Source organism: Populus trichocarpa, chromosome 5 (genome assembly GCF_000002775.5).
Source record: "Populus trichocarpa isolate Nisqually-1 chromosome 5, P.trichocarpa_v4.1, whole genome shotgun sequence".
NCBI lineage: Eukaryota > Viridiplantae > Streptophyta > Magnoliopsida > Malpighiales > Salicaceae > Populus > Populus trichocarpa.
The window spans coordinates 9,171,141-9,193,227 of NC_037289.2; the positions used below are offsets into that span (position 1 = coordinate 9,171,141).

General features: G+C 30.7%; 1 protein-coding gene and 1 long non-coding RNA gene across 4 annotated transcripts; both read right to left on the reverse strand.

Moving 5' to 3' along the window:
* Positions 1–521: 521 nt before the first annotated feature.
* On the reverse strand, positions 522–3,198 carry LOC18099282 (uncharacterized). 3 transcript variants are annotated; one of them, XR_002981799.2, is made up of 3 exons: positions 2,817–3,021; positions 1,322–2,716; positions 522–930 (listed from the first exon to the last, which is right to left on the reverse strand). It is a non-coding gene; the product is annotated as an uncharacterized LOC18099282 (long non-coding RNA). The 3 variants fall into 3 exon arrangements; XR_002981800.2 differs by having other exon boundaries at positions 789–1,078; XR_002981798.2 differs by having other exon boundaries at positions 789–2,716; positions 2,817–3,198.
* A 9,396-nt stretch (positions 3,199–12,594) lies between these two features.
* On the reverse strand, positions 12,595–15,106 carry LOC18099283 (SCARECROW-LIKE protein 7). Its single transcript, XM_006383146.3, has 2 exons — positions 14,922–15,106; positions 12,595–14,794 (listed from the first exon to the last, which is right to left on the reverse strand). The coding sequence occupies exon 2, from the start codon at positions 14,761–14,763 to the stop codon at positions 12,994–12,996; it is 1,770 nt and encodes a 589-aa protein (XP_006383208.1). The 5' UTR covers positions 14,764–14,794; positions 14,922–15,106; the 3' UTR covers positions 12,595–12,993.
* Positions 15,107–22,087: the final 6,981 nt, after the last annotated feature.

Sequence of the window (22,087 nt, forward strand, 5' to 3'; positions counted from 1 at the left end):
GTTTTTAATCATCTTTAAGTAAATTCTAAGACAAAAAGACAAAACGAACAAAAAAACCAAAGAAATGAACGAACCACATGAACTAATAAGACCTGGGTGGATTTGAACCACCAACTTCTCAAAACACCATCATAATGGGACTTTGAGCGCTCTTACCATTTTGAGCTTACAGATCTTTTCAACATTGAAGAGTGGCCTTCCAAAAAACAGCAAGTTGCGTTCCTTCTATTTTCCTTTCGTCATTTTTCAATTTAATCCACAAATCCACCGCTACCTCGTTACCAAATAATTATATATTAAAATAAAATAATAATAATGATTTAATAAGGTCAGCATATTAATTATTATTAGATATAGAAAAATATTAAAATAATATTTTTTATTTTTTAAATTTTATTTTCAATACACACGAAAACAGTAAAAAGACAAAAAAATAATTTAAATTAAAAAATCTTACAAATTCTCAAAAGTGCTCTTTGACGTAAAAACCCAATGGAATGTAGAGATAGTTTTTCCAGGACTGTAGTAGTAAAGAGATCTTTGATTTCAAGATGAAACATGACCACAACAATTATTAATGGCATTTTTATATGGCGCTTGGATAAAAAGAAACATCAGGTAAACGATGACAATCACCCACCCCCTTGCTTTTGACAAAATGTTTAAAGAAATGATCTATATGCCATTGAAACCCTAACCATTAACCATGATTTAATGGTTGAAGTTACAAGCACATTCAACACCTAGAACACAACACGTCGTCAACCCACCTGGGATGGACCATAAAATGACTGGAACCAACATCTTGTGCATATATAAGATAAAAGTGAATTTACACAAATGATTTCTCCAACTCCTGTTAGAAAATCGTGGTTTAAGAAACGCAATTCTTGACTGCCAAATTCAAGACTATCAGGATCGATTGCAAACCTGACAAACAAGGAGAGAAAGAAGATAACGATAAAGCTTCGGACATAATACATAATTCCAGGAAATGCTTCAAAAAGAAAGACCGCTTTCTTCTTCAAATCGATCAAAGGAAAGATAACTCCACATATTTTCAACAAAACAGCTACGTCTAGAGAGCAAACACATACAAGTAAAGCAAGAAAACACCGTCAGATAAAACATCTCGAACTAATGTCAAAGCTTGAGAAAACAAGGCATTTCCAGCTTCCAAAAACTAGCATTATGACGACTAGAACGAGGTCTGTATCTAATATATTAATGTCCAACTGCAAATTGCATTAAGACAACCTCAAACTAAATTAATCAAAAAGTAGCAACGCAAATCTTGAACCATTGAGAAAAACTTGATCACCTCAATAGCTGATTTAGCGTGATGCAGCTTCATAAAGAATGTTGTGAAGGGTCCTGCGCTCTCTCTTTTTCACTAAAAGCCATGGTCATTGAAGTCAAGCAGCCCAACAATCATCCAATGGGGTCTACAGATCCCATCTTCAACACCACAATCTTCAGGCTACATCACTTGAGATCCAATGAACCAAACAACAGGAGCCAGTTGCAAATAACAATACAGAGTAGAAACACTTGAAAACAGCTCCAAGGTAGGGATATCACAGGGCACAATATTCTAATTTACATACTTGAAAACCAGATCTTAATTGTAAATAGCGAAAGCAAAGCTGTTTATACAATAGTTTTGCACAGGATAACAGGAAAAGGAAACCGATTAACTAGATCCAAATAACAAACCTCATGCCCATGGTTGGTTTGTAAGAATCACAGATATGCTTAGGTTGCGTTTGCAGTGGTCGCGTTGTTAATGAAATAAACTTGATTGTTACCACGCAATAACGGGTTGTTGTAGGGAGCAAGTGCTTTCGTGTATTACAGACTAAAAAATGAACCCTGATAAATCAAACCTAAGATTCAGTACCTCTTAGTTTTGGTGCTATATAGTAACTGCCAATCTTGCGTTGAAACCAGTTTTGGTTGCATTATCTTGATAGCCCACTGTATCAAAGATTTATATTTGACGGGGCCAAATATCCGATAAGAGATGAAAAACAGGTTGCAATGATAATAATAAAAAAAACAATATGATTCTTTTTTTTTTATGTTTGTTCTAAGTCTTGGAAATATGACTGGCTGTTTCTAAAAATAAGAAATTCGTATTGGAGTTATAAAAGAGAGAATACCTTGGAGTCAGCTTCACAAATTGCAACATTGTGCAGAAGATGTGAATTGATTGCTAAGCTGGAGTTGGAGTGCCTCGTGAAAGGGCAGCGCGATCTCAGGCAAGGATCGTAAGTCAACGAGAAGTAAGAGAAAGCGGGACACGGACAGCAGAGGGGAGAACCCGGGCAATTCACCGTGCGATCTCCCCTCAAAAACACGAAAATAATAGTTTTATTAAGATGATGGGTGACCTGCCATGCAAGCGCACCTGTCATGGCAAAGGTCGGATGACAGATAATAAACAAGACCTCTCAGCCTCCTGGCCTTTTGGTCCCGATATATGTATCTTATACATCATCCTCATAAACAAAACACACAGCCCCACCCCTTATCTCCTTCCATCACTCCTCAATCAATCAACAAATCACTGCTCAGGTTACATGATCAAGCAACGGAGATTCTGTAACTGCTTATCGCTCCACCTTCAAATGATATCTCGAGTCATCTTCTGCTTGCACACCGACGGGATATATCCCCTGAAAATTAGACCCATAGAAACAGATCTCCGCTGCATCTACAAAACAACATCAAATGAATAGCTTAATCAATAATTCGGAAGCACAGTTTAAATCAGTTATAGCAAAGGAAAACATAAGAAAAATACTGATACGTACATCGATCTCCGATCAAACCAGATAGCAGACCGTTAAATCATAGAGTTGAAGCATCGGATGAGCTTCGAATATCAAATCTGGTATCAATATATAGATCGCAAAGCGATCTAGGCTAAGCTAGAATCAAAAAGATCGAATGAGGTACCGTGGAGAGTGGATCTACGAATATTAGGGCTTAGCTGCTAAGGCAGATAAAGAATGATGGGCGGGTGTGTGACTATATAGAGGATCTGGGAGAATAGACGGCCAGGATTGGTAGTTTAGTTGAATGATTGAGGGCTGAGATTTAGTTTACGTGGTTGAGTGGTTGCCTTGTTTGAAAAAGTAGGTGGCGATGAAGGTATAGACGAGCTGGCAAGATATTGACTTCATCATTTTCGTAATAATCACGCTGGTTAAGATAGACAAGATGCATGCCCCGAATTTATAAAATAAATATATTTAATAGTATTATAATTATAATTATAAATTATCACTAGTAGAAATTAAAAGTATAATGGAGCTAATATTTTATAATGAAAAAAAAAATTATGTTGGTGATCAAAACTTAGAGACTGAACAAAATGATTTGTAGCAATTCACAGTGTTTTGGGAGGAAAGATACAGTGTTTTTGCCACATGATTTAGCTTTTCTGTTAATAAAAAACAAAAAAAATTACAAAGCTAAATTATCTATCAACTTAATATAAAAAAAAAACAATAAAGATAATTTTGGAAGGAAAAACCCATGAGAAAAAACGTTGTAGCAATTGACAATGTTTTGTGAGGAAAACTACAATGCTTTCCCCAATAAAATAAAATAAAAAACCATTTAGAGAAATATTGTAGCAATCTATAATGTTTTGTGAGAAAAACTACAACGCTTTCCCCATATGATTTAGCTTTATTGTAATTATAATTCTTAACCAACTTAATATTAAAAAAAAAATGGACAAAGATAATTTTGGAGAAAAAAAATCATATGGGAAAACACTGTAATAATTCACAGTGTTTTAAAGAAAAAAATTATAAAGCTAAATTCTTAATCAGCTCAATATTAAAAAAATCAAATCGACAGAGATAATTTTAGGGAAAAAAAAACACAACAAAAGGGGAAAAAATCATGTTGGAAACACTGTAGCAATTCCATGTGTTTTGTGATGAAAGCTACAGTGCTTCCCCACATGATTTAACCTTATTTGTAATGACTTGTAATTGTAATTTTCAACAATGTTTTGTGAGGAAAGCTACAATACTTTCCCCACATGATTAAGTTTTATTACAAAGTTAAATTCTAACCAACTCAATATTAAAAAAAAAAATCGACGAAGATAATTTTGGAAAAAAATATTACAAAAAAATAAAACACAAAAGAAACTGGAAGAAAACCATGTGAGGAAAAACTGTATCAATCCATAGTGTTTTGTGAGGAAAAACTTGTATTTACTTATAATTGCAATTCTTAACCAGCTTAATATTTAAAAAATAAAATTGACAAAGACAATTTTAGGAAAAAATATAACAAAACAGAAAAAAACCATATGAGAAAAAACACTATAGCAATCCACAGTAATTTGCGAGGAAAGTTACAGTGTTTTCCTCGCATATTGTAACTGTAATTTTTAATCAGTTCAATATTAAAAAATAAAATAAAAAAAGATAATTTCGGAGAAAATTATAAAAAAACAAAAACAACAAAAAAATCACGCGGAAAAACACTGTAGCAATAAACAATGTTTTAAATAAAAAAATTACAAAACTAAATTCTCAATTAGCTCAATATAAAAAAAAATCAACAAATATAATTTTGAAAAATAAAAAAATAAAATAGAAAAACTATGTGGGAAAACACCGTAGCAATCCAAAGTATTTTAAAGGAAAAAAATTACAAAGCAGAATTTTTAACCAGCTCAATATCTAAAAAGTAAAATCAACAAAGATAATTTTTTTAAAAAAAATAATGGAAAAAAAAAGAAAAAAAAAGCAAAGCTGGAAAAAAAAAGAGGAAAGTAATTTCGAAAACAAAAACGAAAAAAAAAGAGGGAAAGTTGGAAAGAAAAATGAAAAAATGCAAAAAAAAAGAGGAAAAAACATCGTGAATTACTGTTGTAATCCACAGTGATTTAGGTGTGGGGGAACAGTGATTCCCCCACACCACTTAGATATTGTTAATTAGTCAATAATGTTACGAGACCTTTTGTCATGTTTTTTAAAATTTTGTTTTTGTTAAAAAAATTTATATATTTTTAAAAAAATTTTTGATGTGTTGATCATGAAAATAATTTAAAAAAATAAAAAAAATTATTTTAATGTATTTTTAAATAAAAAAACACTTTAAACCGTGACTGTTATCACAATCTCAAATAGGTGGACGGCCTAAACACGGTTCATTTATAATTTTAAAAAAATTAAAATTATTTTTTTAATATTTTCCTGATTATTTTAATATTCAACATCAAAAATAAATTTTAAAAAATAAAAAAAATATATTTATAATCAAAAAAATATTTTAAAAAATAATCCCACAAGAACAACATTTAGATAATTAGATTGATTGGTGTACGCATGTGATTTTGTGACTTTCTTTGTATTTTTACTTCACATTTCTGATTTTTGTGGTCGTCGCTCATAACAAGAGTGGATTACAAGTGTATAGCTAAATGTTTTTCAACATAAACAAATTAAAAATAATTTTAAAAATCTTTATAAAATTTAATGATGTTTTTATTTTTATTTTTTATTACGTTACGATAAATCACGCTTTATATTTTATATCAAACAAAAATTTAAAATAAAATTATCTTCATAAATAATTCATGAGATACCCACATTCAACACTCTCTTTGTCTCTCACAAAATTCACGAGATCTCTCTCCTAAACCCTAAAAATATGAAAACAAAATTCACTCTCTGTTATTTGATCTTTGTTAAATTCACTTCTGCCAGCACGCGGGCCCTCTTCCACGTCTACCAGCAACTTTTGGCTTCCCTCGCTGGTTGAGAAGACAAAACCCTTCTATCTGCAACCATGTCATTGGCATAGTTATTTGCTAGGCTGCTTGTAGCTGTTTAAATCTTATGATATGAACACATCTATAAGATTATTTTCTGCCGCATCATGTGGGTTATCATAGAATATTTTAATTTTTTTATTTTTTTTATTAACATGGATGTCCGGGTCAGCTTGCGCGCACCTCGACTAATCCTGCGAACCCTGAAATTAACGACCATGTAAATCTCCAGTGGCATCATATTAGCAACCACACTCGAACCTAATATTACAGGAAAAACAAATATCTTGATTTTAAGTTTTTATCATTGGACCACCTACTAAATAATCTAGATAACTTTTTAATTTCTCTATCGTTAGATACCATTGTTTGTTTAAGCATGGTGGCATATAAACCAGCATCGGTTGCAGTACTATGCGAAAGCAGTATGTATTAAAGTCTTAGGTTCGGAGAGATTGTAATGCGGTTATTTTTTAAATTGTTTTTTATTTAAAAATATATTAAAATAATATTTTTTAGTTTTTAAAAATTACTTTTAATATTTATACATGAAAACGATTTAAAAATATATATAAAAAATAAAATTTCATCAAACGCTACTTAGAAGACGTTCCGAACACTCTCTTGCGAAGATGTTCACCACAAGTAAGCAGATCCAGAAAGACAAGAAGTCATTACGGCCCATTGGGCTATGTATGAATCATTTTTTGTGAATGCTCATATTGGCAGATCCCACAGTATAGTCCACCCACCGTATTATTTCAAATATCATAAGAAACTTGTAAACATTAGGTTAGAACCAATCCATGTATCTGAGTGGGACCCTTTTTTTTTTTTAATCTTTTCTTAATAATTTTTCTTATAAAATAACATCGCCTAAGATCTAGAGATATCGATTTGTTTTGTTGGGGATGATAATTGTAGATCTAGGGGTGTTTAGCAATGCAGTGGTCACATTAAAAAACTTGAATTTTAAAATAAATTATGATTGGACTAAAATATACCCTAACCGTTAAAAAAAATAATTAGCAATACCTAGGCACGACAAATAAAATTCATGATGAGATTCTAACTGTTAAATCACAGTTAAAATAAAATAATTAAAAATTAATTCATGTTGAGATCACATTGAAATTTAGAATAGTTTGTTTGATAAAAAATATTTTTTTAAAAAATAAATTTATAAAAAGTGAATTCCTTTTCGATGTTTGGTAGTATCATAAAAAATAAGTTAGAAAACATTTTCCAGTATTTGATTATGTCATGAAAAATAAGCTGGAAAATAAATTTTTAATATTTTTTTTCAAGTTCATTAAAATAATAAGAAACAAATCTTACAAATTAAAAAGTTAAAAGAGAATAAAATTGAAAAAAATATATAATTTTATAAATTATCTCAAATAAAATAAATAACAATCAAATAATAGAGATCAAATCTAACGGATTAAAAAGATGAAAGATGATGAAATTAAAAAAATTATAATTTCATAAATTATTTTAAATAAAATAAATAACAATAAAAAGAATAAGGATCAAATCCGATAGATAAAAAATTTCAATTAAAAAAATAATAAAAAAAAACAAATAACAAACATAAAAATAAAAAATAAAGTTGATATAAAAATCAAATTAAATTAAATTTTAAGAAATAAAATTGAATAAAAAATTCAAAATAAAATATATAGCAATCAAAAAGATCAAATTTGATATAATTAATAAATAATATGATATTTTTAAAAATTTTATAATTTTTATAAATAACATGATATAAGAAAGTTTAAAAAATTATTTTTCATGAAACGGGGACTTAGGGTATACATCAAGTGGAGAAAATTCTTAGGGCAAAAAAGTCTCAATCACCGTACAAATTGTTGAAGCAAAGACGGGGAAAACAATGCTCGTGCTATCCTATCCCAACTAACTATCCATTAATTTGACCATTTGGTGCAAATAAAAATTCTAAAAGCAATATTTAAAGAGATTAGAAACACGGTAAACTCGTGTTTTAAAAAAAATAAAAAATTAATTTTTTTTTATGTTTTGAATTGTTTTCACACGTTAATTTCAAAAATAATTTTTAAAAAATAAAAAAAATATCATTTTAATATATTTTAAAATAAAAATTATTTTAAAAAATAATCAAAACTACATTTCTAAATAGACCCTGACAATGCGATATTAAAACAAACATGTAGTGCTAACAACCAAGTCATGTGGATTATCGACAAAATGGAAAAAAAAAAATATTGTCAGCTCATCCTAAAAAAATTGACAACTCCTTGCATGAATAAGCATCCTTGCGTGACTAAGCGCTTGCTTAATACTGTAGTGTTAATTTTCTATTAAAATATTTTTTTATTTTTTAAAATTTATTTTTGATATTAATATATTAAAATAATATAAAAAATTAATTTGAAAAAATAAAAAAAAATATTTTTGATAAAAACACTTAAAAAAAACAATTATGTAATTAAATCCCTAATTTACACGCCAACCAAAAACAAAAGGCACGGAACTTAAATCTATACAAGAAACCAAAATTTATAAGACTAGCTAGCTATATAAAAACAACAATTTACTACTACAATCACCAGCCAAGATTAAAAACAAACCCATTTTCATCATTTGGGTTCTCATTAGACTTGTCCTTTTGCTCACCCTCCGGCCCCCCAGCCTTTGTCGTGACCTACCTGAAACGGACCCCATAAGTTTTTCTGCCACGTTGTTTTGTGGGTGATGAGAAAATATATGGTGTGGACAAGTTGACTTAAAAGTAATTGCGTGGTTCTTCGCATTTCCAGAAATCGTTCCCTATATTACTAAAAACAAGTAATCGTTAAAATAAAAAATTGGGTAAGGTGTGGGCCTCCCTCAAGCTCACACACTTGAGTTGTGATGTAGCAGCTTTTTTTGTCTTTTGTTTTTTTTTTTTTTTTTGGTATGGGGTTTTTTATTAAAAATTATTTTTCATGATAAATTAAATTTTATTGTTTTATTATATAATAAAATAAAAAATTAATTTGATTTTGTAGAGCTTATAATTCAGATTATGGCTTATAATTTAGGTTATGGTTAACTGAGTTGACATGATTTTTTTTTTTTGCATGGTAAACATGATCAAGTTGAAGAAACTCGCACCTTGCTCTTGCAAAGATTATGATTTAAGTCATGGCACGAAGCATTTAAACAAAAAAAACAGCAAAGAGGGGAGGTCTGTTGTCTTACAGCCATTGCCACTTTTCATTCGAAAGACTTGATAGATGTTTTCATCAAGTAGTACAAGTACAATATGAATATTGTTCAAAACAAAACCAACTTGTTCAATCTAAAAAAAAAAGACAAATAAAGCATAAGAGAATACGTTAAGAGATGAAGAGACTTAGATGTTTAGATGCATCCCCATCACTGAATAAAAAAATGATCACTCTATTTATCAACAAACTCAAGATATCATACTACAAGCATGTGATGGATAGTTCAAAACATCACAAAAAAAAATAATTTCAAAACTATCAAACTCCATCTCATGTTACAAACATCAATCTCAACTCCCCCATTCCCCCTCCAAGACCAAGCCTAGAGTACAAATGGGCTAGATGAGCTTAACCCATCCAACATGCTTTGTGGATTTAAAAAGGAGAATTATAAGCCAGAGACCTGCTGCAACCCTACTACTACTGTACTGTTGAGACAGAGAAGGGTGCTGGTGGGGCTCGACTAGTCTTCCACAAGTCTACAACTACTGTCAAGTTAAGAAAACGAAAAAATGTGAGTGGAGAGGTCACTTCCTTTACGTTTATGTCTCTAGACCGCGGGACCACTCGACCGTTACAGCTGCCACTCCACGTCAGCAAGCACATTCACTCTCGGTCCTCCTTCCTTGCATTAAAAGTGAGAGCTCTGATAGAACCACCCATCACGTAGATTAAAAAATAAAATAAAAATAGAAAATAACTGTCTTTATTACCGTGTGCCATTCACTATAGATCGGATTGCATAGATATTATTCGAAAAATTCTTGAATACAATCAGATTATTCATTGTCTTGATATTGTATAGTAAATGTATTTAATATATTTCTAAATAAAAAAATATTTTAAAAAACAAATGATATTAATTCATACAAATTAAAAGGAATTCTCTTTAATTTAAACGTTGCATGGATACGAGTATTCACAAGAGAACTTGACTTTACATCTGGATCTTAGGATTTGTTTTTCTTCTGTTTAGTTATCGTTGTGGTTGACTATTATTTCTTACAATTTACATACAAAACCAACATTTGTTTTTAAGATTTAAATGTCAATCTGTGTTAGATAAGGTCTAAGATATGATTTATTATTAAAAAATAATATAAATTATATTTTAAAATTTTATCTAATAATTTAAATTGTTAGGTAAGATTTCAAGATATGATTTATATTATTCTTTAATAATCTTTACTTAATTAATTAAAAAATTTAATTTTAATGGTGAAGATAAAAATAGTTAGCATCAAATAATCGGTTGTAAGTTAATCTAATGATGTTTGTTTATAGAATATGCCATCTCACAAGAAAAACTTACAGAAATGAATTACGAGAAAAATCAATCATGCCATCAATGCAAGTCGGTGGATTCTGATAATTGGTCAGTCTAATGGATTATATATATTTTTTGTTATTTTTTCTTGTAAATAGGATTATTGTTATATAAATTAATTACAAAGCAAAATGAAAGGACAATCCTTAATCCTAATTAGCATCTCAGGAATATTTTTGTATTTATCCGAGAGGTGTTTGGTGGCGCGGTGAGAACACTATTTAAACAAAATTTAAAAATTATTTTTTAGTATTTTTAAATTTTTTTATGTATTGAAATTAAAATAAATTTAAAAAAATAAAAAAATATTTTAATATATAAAAAATGCTAAACACTTTAAAACATAATCTTAATGGCATACCCAAATCAGAATCTAATAGAGCTGTGGGGTCGAAGTCCGTAAAAATAGAAGAGAAAAAAAGTGGGGTTTTATAAGTAGGTGGTTTATGGATCTGGTTGCTTTCCTTATTTAAATTATTAATCTGCTGGGGGAGGTACGGCGTGGTTGCAGGGGTGAGAACTCCAAGAAGTCTAACATGGTGACGTCATGCCTACTGGCATGTAAATACGGAGAAAATACAAGGCAGGTCAATTCACCAAGGTGGATTTTGTGTTTGCCAAGTTGCAGAGTGCAAGACAAAGCCTTGTCGTCCTGGATTTTATTGGTTGCCTACAGCTTTAACTTCCTTCAGTGACCATGCAGTACAGCTTACTGGAAAATCTCTTTTTGATTCACAAAAAGTACAATCACAAGAGTTATAAGGGCCCTCGTGAGAATTTTTGCTCCCAATTCTGCAGATTTTAATTGCTTGGTAGCAACAATTATGCAGAAGGTGTCTTTTTATATATATATTTTGAGAAAAAAATGGCAAATCTAAAATCCCAAATGAGTGAGATTCACAAATGCTAAATTCATGACAACAAGTATAAACTTGAGCTCTCGATGCATTATTAAGCTCTAGCAAGATGGTCCACTGTTTCATATACTGTGCAATTTTAAGTTTCTGGGGCACGAAGACTGCTGGTCCACTGGTTCATGCAGATACTACAGTGCAATTCAACTGCATATTGCTTTGACGGGGTCAATTAAATTGCAGAACCAAAGGAAAGCAGCTCGTTGGTGGTGTGAAGAAAGCGTGAAAACCCTCATCATTGTTTGTACGATAAACATTGCATGGCTCTAATGCAAGGAGAGATCAACTTGTTTATGGATGACATGCGTTACAGTGCAGGGCTTATTTGGTGAGTAGTGAGCTAGCTTGAGAGAGATTTTTTCATCTGTTTATTATGAAGCGAAAAAGAATGGCAGTGATTAGTAGCAACAAGATGAGTTGCGGTGCAACCGTGTGAGAAGGAAATTGGAGCTCTGAAGAATGCATAACAAGCACCACAGAGAGTAGTCCATTCTTGGTTAATAAACATTAAGAGGGAGGGACCCTCTGCATATGAAAGATTTTTAGCTACCCTTTAACTTTCTCTAAAGATGACTCTGAATGGTCACAATCACTCGAACCAGGAACAACAACATCATGCAACCCATTGTCTACCTTGTCGCGTCCTGGCCCATTGATTTTCAGAGAGGTGGAAAGAGGTTTGGTTCCTCCACCTTTGTTTCTTCTCAATTTGTGTCAAAAAGATGAGAGAGAGTCCGATTGCTGGGTGAAAGGGACGGGCATTAAAGCCTTGTATACTGAGATTATGCAATTGGTGAGGAGGGAAATGTGGCTCCATATGCATACTCAAGTCCTTGTCCTTCATAGATTTTAAAGGAAATTGATATAAGCTGAGCAGAGCAAACTGGGAAGCCTAGATGATAGAAAGATCATCTGCTAGATCATTTACGCAGCAAATACAGCTTTATGTAGGTCTGAATCAATTACCACTTCCATTTGTAAGCGCTCACTGCATGTCTTCATCACATTGCCAATTTCATATAACCAAAGATTCTAATGGCTTGCAGGTCTGCATCAAACACCAGTTACAGAACCTGGGAGATTATCCATTAACTACTTTCAGTTCTTGTTCGACATTCTTGCCGCGTGCAAGTTACAAGGAGAAAAAAAAAACTGATCCCATTACAAAATTGCAGAACCACAGGCTGAGGTGCACCACAAGACCTCATCGAGTTCTTACTATCATCACCGGGATCTATTTTCTTCATTGCAATCTACTATACTAAGTACAAGCACAGGAAATAAAACTATAACTAAAAACAAAGATTCAAATTTATTCACAAGAGTTACATACACCTAAGAGAAAGAAACATTTCCTTCCTGTTTTTTTTTTACAATTTGTGAAGACTCTAGAGTTTAAAACCTATAACAAAAACCCAGCAGAATACAAAAGGAAAACCCATATATCTAAATGACCAGACTGAAAGACTACAGCAAGTTACTGGCTTCAGTGGATCTGTCAATGCATGATCGCAATAAAAAAAAAAAAAAACAAGCTACAACTAATTAACCCTTCCAGCGGTTCATTATCTGATCAAGCAGCAGCCCAACAACACCATTCAATGGCGTATAATTCACAGTAAACCATTGTTCCACACCAGAGAAAAATTACTAGGTGGAAACTTGTACCAAATTCAAGTCCAGCCCCATCGATTATCGCCATGACGAAACTGTGAGTAGTGGCACCTCATTCCAGGCTAAAGTTAAGAACCCAGGTTGAGAATCATCAAGAGAATACATAGTACTGGAATTGTAATTCCATAAAAGTATTTTAGCCTGACTCATTGCATAATGGCTAAGCGAAACCGATTCGAAACCCGAGCTTTCCATTAAAACCCTCCATTGCTCTTTATCCTCCATCCTCTCCCTTCTAATTCCATCTGGCCCTACAACACCAGAAATTCTACGACCCAATAACAATCTCTCAACCTGAAGCCTCTCTTGTGAGTCTCTACTCATGTTAGGATCAAGAGACTCAAAAACAGCAGTGTAGTATCTCAAAGCGTTCTTAAACCGGGTCAAGTACCCGACCCGGTTCAAACTAACTTCATATTCACCAAGAGTAACAATTCTCGGGTTCAACGATTTAGCCATCTTTAAAGCGGTTTCCACGGCTCCTGGAGTCTCACCCAACAAATTATACAACTGAAGCATGAAATTGACAGCCAAAACCTCATCCGGCTCAACCCGAAAACAAGATTCATTTAACTCCTGAATTGGAGTCAGAATAGGCTCAAACTCAAAATTCAAATCAAGAAGCTTTGCAAAATCAAGAAGCCTATTACCAGTAGCTAAAAGAGAAGCAGCTGGGTTCTTACCAAGAACTGGAGCAGGTATACCTGAGATTCGGATTCTAACAGGTTTTCCAGCTGAACGCGTAGCTAAAGCTTGTAAAAGAGCAGCCCATTGAATTCCTTGAACGATACCAAAATCAACTATGTGAATCTTGCTTGCTTTCTCGGTCGCTTCAAGAATTGCTTGATTTGCTGTCAAATGAGCAAACTTTGAATAAGGACAAGCATCATTCAAAGCTTTATAACACAAAGTGAACTCTTCACTTGTTGTCTGATGAAAGTTTTTCAAGTCATCAAGCTCTCCTACAGCAACTCTTCTGCATAATCCTTTAACGAAGTAGAAACCAACGCGCTCACCTGGATCACCGTTCTCACTCACCGATTCCTTGAACCTAATCAATGATTTCACAGCTTGATCAGCTTTGGACTCGACAAGTTGAGCACACTCAACAAGTGCTTTCAAAACCGGCGACGAAGATAACTCTACTATTTCTTTAGACCCAACGACGACTTCGTTTTTTACTGTTGGCGGAGGCTGTTGTGGAGGCGATGTTTTGGGCTTGATTTCTTGAGGAGGAGATGGGTCAGCCCAGAGCGAGTTAGAGATAACCCGGTTAAGATCGGACGGTGGAGAGCAGCCGACAGTGAGTCGACTGGGGCTAGTGTTAAACGGATCAGACCGGTAAATGCCGAAATCAGCATTGTTTTGCCACGCGTCACAACCAGAAGGAAGATTAGAACTATCCGTCGAATCTCCACCGTTCATTAAACTATCCATCCACTCATCAGAGTCAAACTCACCGCCAGCTCCAGTAAAATCAGGAAAGCGAAACCCGCTCGAGTGGTGGTGCTCCATATTCGAGAAACTAAACCCGGGTGGGTCACCTGTATCTGGTCCACTCTGAAACGGGTCAGAGAAGGCAGCCGGGCCCGAGAGCCCATAACCCAAGTTTGGGTTAGCAGACATTGTAGTACTCGGCCAAGGATTTAAAGAAAAAGGGTTTAGGCCAAGAAATTGTTGCTGGGGGTGGTGGCTTTGTTGTTGCTGTTGTTCTTGTTGTTGTTTTTGCTTAATAACTTGTTGGGCTATTGCCATTAGATTTCCACTATCTGCACACATATATGCCATTCTCCGGCTAACCTTGACGCCGGGAAATTAACTACAAGTTGCATGGAAAGAAAACAACGTTAGTAAAGAAAGAGTGACAGATTCTTGAAATGGTGGATTTATAGCGTAAAAGAAAAAAAAACAGTTAAAGAAAAGGATAAAGAGAGAGCGGCACGTACTTGAGACTGGAGGTCAGTGGAGGAAGAGGATCACGAGCTGGAATAGGTTATGGCAGAGATGGAGAGAGTGGGGAGGGGAGGGGAGGGATGACAGTGAGAAAGAGAGTGGGGAATTTTAAGTGTGAGCTCAATGTGGACAAAGGATGATTAAAGTCCCAAACAGACGAAGAGTGGGGCCACTTATTCGATTGAAGAAAAGATTAGTTTATGGTTTTAAAAGGATTTTGCTTTTTAAGGCCACTGCCAATGTCAGACCTCTAGTTATTAACGTGGATTTTGATAATACAGTTCACAGTATTTTTTTTTCAAATATAATTTGCAGTATATTTTTACTGCTGTGGTTGCTTTTATTTTTTAAAATATTAAGATGATGTTTTTTATAGTTTTAATGAGGTGATGTTACAAACAAGTTTTTTTAAAAAATATTTTTTTAATATATTTTTAATTAAAAAATATTATAGATCATATTATTAAATACACATTTAATATAAGAATGTTTGTAAATAAAAACCATTTTACCTTAATATCATTTAAAGTTTAGCTAGACTTAATTTTGGTGTTAAAATTAAAGGGCAGCCCTAAAATATTGTTATTGACGAATATTTTTATTTAAAAATATTTTATATTATTTTTCTTATAAATGAATGAAAAATAAAAAATTATAATTATCTCGAAACAATAATATCTTAATTTAATTTATAGGAGATATTATTTGATATTTCATACTCCTACTTCGTGATTCCTATGTTTATATAGGAGGATAATCTAGAACACATAAATACTTATAATAGGGCATCTCAACTTTCTGTGATCACAATGAGCAATTTCATCATAAATATTTAATAATTCATTTAATTCCTATCAATCAAATCCAATTTTAGACAGAAAAAAAATAAAATAATTTTAAAACAAACTCAAATTGTTTTCTTTTCATGGAATGAACAAGTTCAGATTTACATCTAAGCATATATATACATTGAAATAGACATTAAAGATTTTATTGGATTGATTAATTAATATCATATTTCAACCATTTTCACCAAGCAAGTTAGGTGGTGTTTTAAAGTGTGGCAGTAATTGTTTTTTAAAGTATTTTTTATTTAAAAATATATCAAAATAATATATTTTTTATTTTTTAAAAATAATTTATAACACCAGCACACCAAAACGATAAAAAAACATTAAAAAAAATTTAAAATAAAAAAAATTAATTTAAAAAAAAATTTAAAATGCAAAACAAATGGATTCTTAGTCTTGGATTTTACTACCTACTTTTAGAAATTTTTTACATATAAGATAGAAAACAATTTCATTTTAAAAACAATTTATTTTTTAAATTACTTGTATTACATTTTTAAGCTATTCATAATCACTTATGAAATTAACCGGGATTTAAATTTATGATGGCTTTAAATTATTTGATTAAAGAGTGTGCCGAATTAGTAATTTTATAATTAAAGCGAGTGTGGATAGTGCAAGTCATTTTGTATCGAAATAAAATTTGAGTTAATTATATTGGATAATCAAGGATTAATTTTATTTTTTTATTTTATCTTTGTAACAATAATCTTTAAAATGCTAGCTCAGATGATAATTTAGTTTTTCATATCATTATTTTAGATCAAACCCATTTCTAGATATCAGAAAAAAAAACTCTTTAAATGCAGCAAATATTTTTAGGTTAGAATTCATGGGAAAATAATTTAATATTGACAACAAAAAAATAATTCAAAAATACAAGAATTATTAAATAAAATGAACTTCGCATAAAGTAATAAAGGAAAGGTAAAGTAAATCACCCATTAATCTTAGTAGTAAAGTAGTAACTCTAAATTAATTAATTTATATCCTAAAGGATGGAACAACCTATGTGAAGACTTTCCCTCCCGCAGGCTGTGTTCGAGTGGAACCTGTTTGATTTTGCACGAGAAATGTTGTTTTTTAAAAAATTTAATTTTAAAATTGTTTTGAATGATTGATATTAAAAATTAATTTAAAAAATTTAAAAATAATTTTAACTACGATGCAAAACACGTGGAAGCACTTTTCCTATTTTCACCTTAATTTCTTCTCTCTTTTTCACCCCGCTCTATTCCGGTACCTTGACTGGGATCCACATCCTACTTGACACGTCAATTGTTATAGGCGCGTAGGGGTCGCCGTCTGAATGACGTCATCTCCTGTGACCTTCTCGGGACATGGAAAGTAAGTCTTCACCGTCCATTTTGGAGATCCTGCGTCCTCAATTACCAAAATGGAACGGCGCCACTTACGGTGGCTGAAAACGACTCTACGGGTAGAGTACCTTGGCAAGATGAAACCATCGTCTGCATCTTTATGCTGACACGTATGCACTTTGTTTGTGTTCTTTTTCTTCCGGCGATGATCTATGTTTTATTATTGAGTTAATTATAATTTAATCCCTTTATTTTATTCAGAGTAATTAGTACCACCTATAGTATTATATATAATTAAATATTTTTTAATTAATATTGATCATCCTCGATTTAGTGGCTTTTAGTTCTGAAAATGTCTTCTTCCGTTACCTTTTTTTCATCTTAGCTTTTTTAATAAAAAACAAAATAAAATAAAAAATAACACAAAATTAATGGAATACACACACAGTCGTTGAAAATAATAAGCTTAATTAATTAGCTTTATTCATCTACAAAGATCAAAATTGTAGTTAATTTTTTTGGGGCATAACATTCCTCTCAAAAAAATATTATCTCTCAAAATCAAAATTTGGAAATAACAGTAAAATGATTTAATGAATATAACATAATTCAAGAATAAATTCATTAATAGATAAAAGGGTTGTAGTTCTGAAGGGTTAGCAGCAAAGGTATATTCAGGTTTTGATTCATATTCTTACATCCATCACATATCTTGGTTTTTTTTTTTATAAATTCAAAACAAACCCAAACTTCTATCTAAGTTAGTGTAAGGGTGGTTTAGAATTACATTCCTAACTGTGTTTATAATATTTTGTTTGGCTTAAAATTAATTTTTATGTTTTTATATCGTTTTGATACGCTGGTGTTAGAAATATTTTTTTAAAAATAAAAAATATATTATTTTAATATATTTCCGAGCAAAAAACATTTTGAAAAACAATCGCTATCATACTCTCAAACACCTTCTAAATTAGCACAACAAAATAATTATGAAACAAATAAAATTTTACGTTTCTCATCCAGTAAGAGGCTTATCCCTTGTTTAAGATTGTGGTTGCAGTTCAAAGTGATTTTCGTTTAGAAATGCATCAAAATAATATTTTTTTCATTTTAAAAAAATTATTTTTAATATCAGTATATTAAAACGATCTAAAAATATAAAAAAATTTAAAATTTTTAGGAATGCGGTTTGTACCACGTTTCCAAACAGGCTTTGAGAACAGGCACTAATACATTTAAAACTACACAACATGGAAACTCACAAATCCATCCATCAATTTTTAACACTTCCAAATTCGTAACAACTGAATCATTACAACCTCGAGGCGAAATTGCCTCTTCTAAAAACTATACTCGTGTGTGTGTGTGTGTGTGTGTGTGTGTGTGTTGAGTGTTCTTTTAAAGGGATATGATAGAAAAAGAGAATAGAAAGATGGAAAAAACTGATATAAGGTGAAGAAAGAGGACTCTATTGATAAAAGTTGGAAGGATTTGCCGCTTAATGGACGGACCCACATGGACCAATACTAATTAGGATAAAGAAGGACAAAATAAGGGTCCACCCAAAGAGAGTAAAATCAATGTTGGACCGGTGGAAAAGCAACGGCGGAGGATATTTTTGACGAGGTTTTGCCAAAAATAAATAAATAAATAAATAACTCAGGGACACAGCGAAAGCAACCTTGGAATGTATCTGTGGTGAATTCACGTCGAGAAAAGTTCTTTGCAATTTACTATGAAATGACCGTCTTTATTTTATATTTTTGATACAAGTATGCAACTTTTGAAATGTGTGATAACACGTTTTGAGATATCTCAAGGTTATGCGATTATCCAAGAGTATAGTAATTATTATTTTATAAAGTATTTTATGTGATTCATTAAAATAATATTTTTAAATTTTTTAAAAATTATTTTTGACATAGTATATTAAAACGATTTAAAAAATATATTTTTAACCAGATTACCAAGCATAGCTGAAAGGAAACATATGCTAAAAACTAATATTCATGTTAGAGAGTTGGATTGGTTTGCTTCTGTTGTTAGCAACCGTGAAGGAAAACCAATTTGTCAAATCTCATGTGGTTTTGGTCGATCGATCATATCATTTAACAAGCATTTTACTGTTTTAGTTAGTTTGTTCTGCGGGTTCTTTGATAATTGAAATAAATATTCCAAACAATAAAAAGATTTAAATTCTAGAGAGAAAATGCATTTTTTAATCCAAATCCCTCTATCATATTTATGTATTTCTTTTTTTATTTTCAGAAAATTTTCTTTTTTATCATCACAGTTTTTGAATTAAAACTTAGAGTAATTGAAACAAATATCATTAGGGTTTTAATAATTTAAATTGAGGAGAAAAATATATTTTTTTAATCAAAACTCTCATTCTTTATTCATGTATTTATTTTTTATATTGAAGAAAACACATTTTTTTATTTTAATATAATTATTATTTTTAAATAAAAATTATCATAATCTAAAAAGTTTCAATCAAGAACCAAAAACAAAATGCCTTTATAATTTTCACGTAGCTGTACAAAAAAATGTAAAAGAATAATTAGTATGAGAAAACTATATGAAAAGTTTATAATAAAAGATAATAAAATAGATATTTTATTCTTATTAAATATTCATGAGCAATTTTCTAAATAAATTCGTCATATTATATAATTCTTCATAAAATAATTGTTAATATTATCAAGAAAAAAACCTAACTTTATTTGAAAATTCATGCCTAACTAGATGAGTTTTAAACATCATTTAATGATTTTATTGTAAAATATATATAAATAAATAAAGAAAAAAGAAAAAAATGAAGGCTACGCGCTCGTAGACTTGAAAGTCCAAGCCAACACCCCTATTTGTTTTTGACTAAAACTCAAGTGGACGACATGTTGTTCATTGAAATAAATACCAGCCAACTTTGATGGTTTGACAATTGGAATTCGGCTAATTTATACTCCAAATTCTAATTTTGGATTTATATTCTATCTAAAAACACCTAAAAAATCTTATTAACCTCAATAATCTCATTTTAAATCCTAAAACACCGTGCAATCACTCTAAATACTTAAAATTAAACTAAATCTAAACAAACTTCATACAAGATATATTTTTTCTAGTATGATTAAAGATCCAGGCCACCATCATTAAACTTTTATCTTTAAAATTAATTTATTGGCATCAATATCGGTGTATAATTGGCTAAATGTTTTTTTTATATATAATTTTCTTTTTTCTTCTCGACATTTAATGATTGAAAAGTGAAAGAAATGAAGCTTTAGAGTCTAAATATCAACACTAAAAACTACAGGGACCAAAGAAGTAAAAATAAATAAAAGAACTGTTAAACAACGAGGAGAGCTACATTAGACTCAATAGTAAAAAACCCAAGCGTTTTATTTTTATTTTTAAATAAATAAATTTAAATTATCATCGAAATTAATTTATAATGCATTGATCTATCAAACTCAACCAGTGAAAAAGCCACCTTCCGGATTATATATCAATGACAGCCCTAAAATTTAAAAAACCTCAGGTTAAATCTTAAGCTTGAGAAATTTAAGTTTTATTTCATGGAAAATATTTATTCTGCAATTCCAGAATTTTTGTAGATTACCTCTATGGTTTTTGTCTGATTGATGTTTTATTTTGAACCTGTCAAAAAACCATCTCAATCCAATAACTTAAACTATTAGGTAAGATTACGAGATATAATTTATATTATTCTCTAACACATCCCGTCAAATAAAAATCTTTTAAGCTTGAAATTTGCATAAATTCATTTTACGTTGTGCTTAATTTTTATCAAATAAATAGGGATGATGAGATTCGAATTCGTGACTATTTGATCATCAAAACTCTGATACCATGTCAAATAACTAATTTAACCCAATAGCTTAAACTATTAGATGAGATTCAAAATATAATTTATATTATTGTTTAACAGAAACTAATATCTTCATATGAAATCTCTATTTCAAATATTATAGTTAACTTCTTAAATCAACCAATTTAATTGAAATCTAAGATAGAATTCAATCAAAATCAATAAGGAAAATAATTGAAATAAATAATATTTTTTTTCAAAAGCTAATAAATTTTTAATTTTTAAAGCAATTTAAACTATTATTTTAATTTTTTTTTATGATTTATTGATTCAACCAATAACCTGCATGGCAGAACTAATAACTACATGACTCTTAATCTTGACTGAGTTGGATCCTGCACTTTGATGGTTAGATTCATAGTTCGGCACACTCTACCAGAAATTTGTATTTTATTGACTAAATATTATGTCATTTAAACACTGATTTCGCTGGCATTACTTTTATTGATGGAATTAAGAACAATTATTATAACTAACAGATTCAAAAAAATTATAAATTTTTATTTTCAACAAATTTATTGTGTTAAGGTTGAAATTCAGGAAAAAAAAACTTAATCCATAAGGCTGATAGAAAGCAAATTGAAAAAAAATTACAAAGCTCAATTTCCGAATAATATAGTATCGAAGGATAGTTTTTTTTTAAAAAAAAATAACAAAGATTGAGTTGTTAGAGGGTGAAATTAAAAAAAAATCAATTAAAAAGGATAAAATAAATGAACCAAGTCAACCCGGATCAACATACCAAATTATAGCATGGTTCATGAGATTGAAATAACACCATATAAATTAAATAAAAAAATTACAAAGCTAAATTTTAAAAAAATATTCAATTAAAAAAATGTAACAAAAAAATGAATGAGTCAACCCAAATCAACTTGTCAAACTCACGATCCAGGTCATGAGATCGGGATAACCTTGTAAAAAGTAAAAAAATAAATTACGAAACTCAATTTCCAACCAACCCATGTTAAATGATGAAATTGAGATAAAATCAATTAGAAAAGGCGACAAAAAAAAATGACCTGAGTCAATCTGGATTAAACTATTAAACTCGCAAGTTAGGTAAAAAGACTGAGATAACTTCATAAAATTAA

Excerpts from the sequence above, each read along its gene's own strand:
- LOC18099283 (XM_006383146.3), bottom strand. The coding sequence starts at position 14,763 with ATGGCATATATGTGTGCAGATAGTGGAAATCTAATGGCAATAGCCCAA.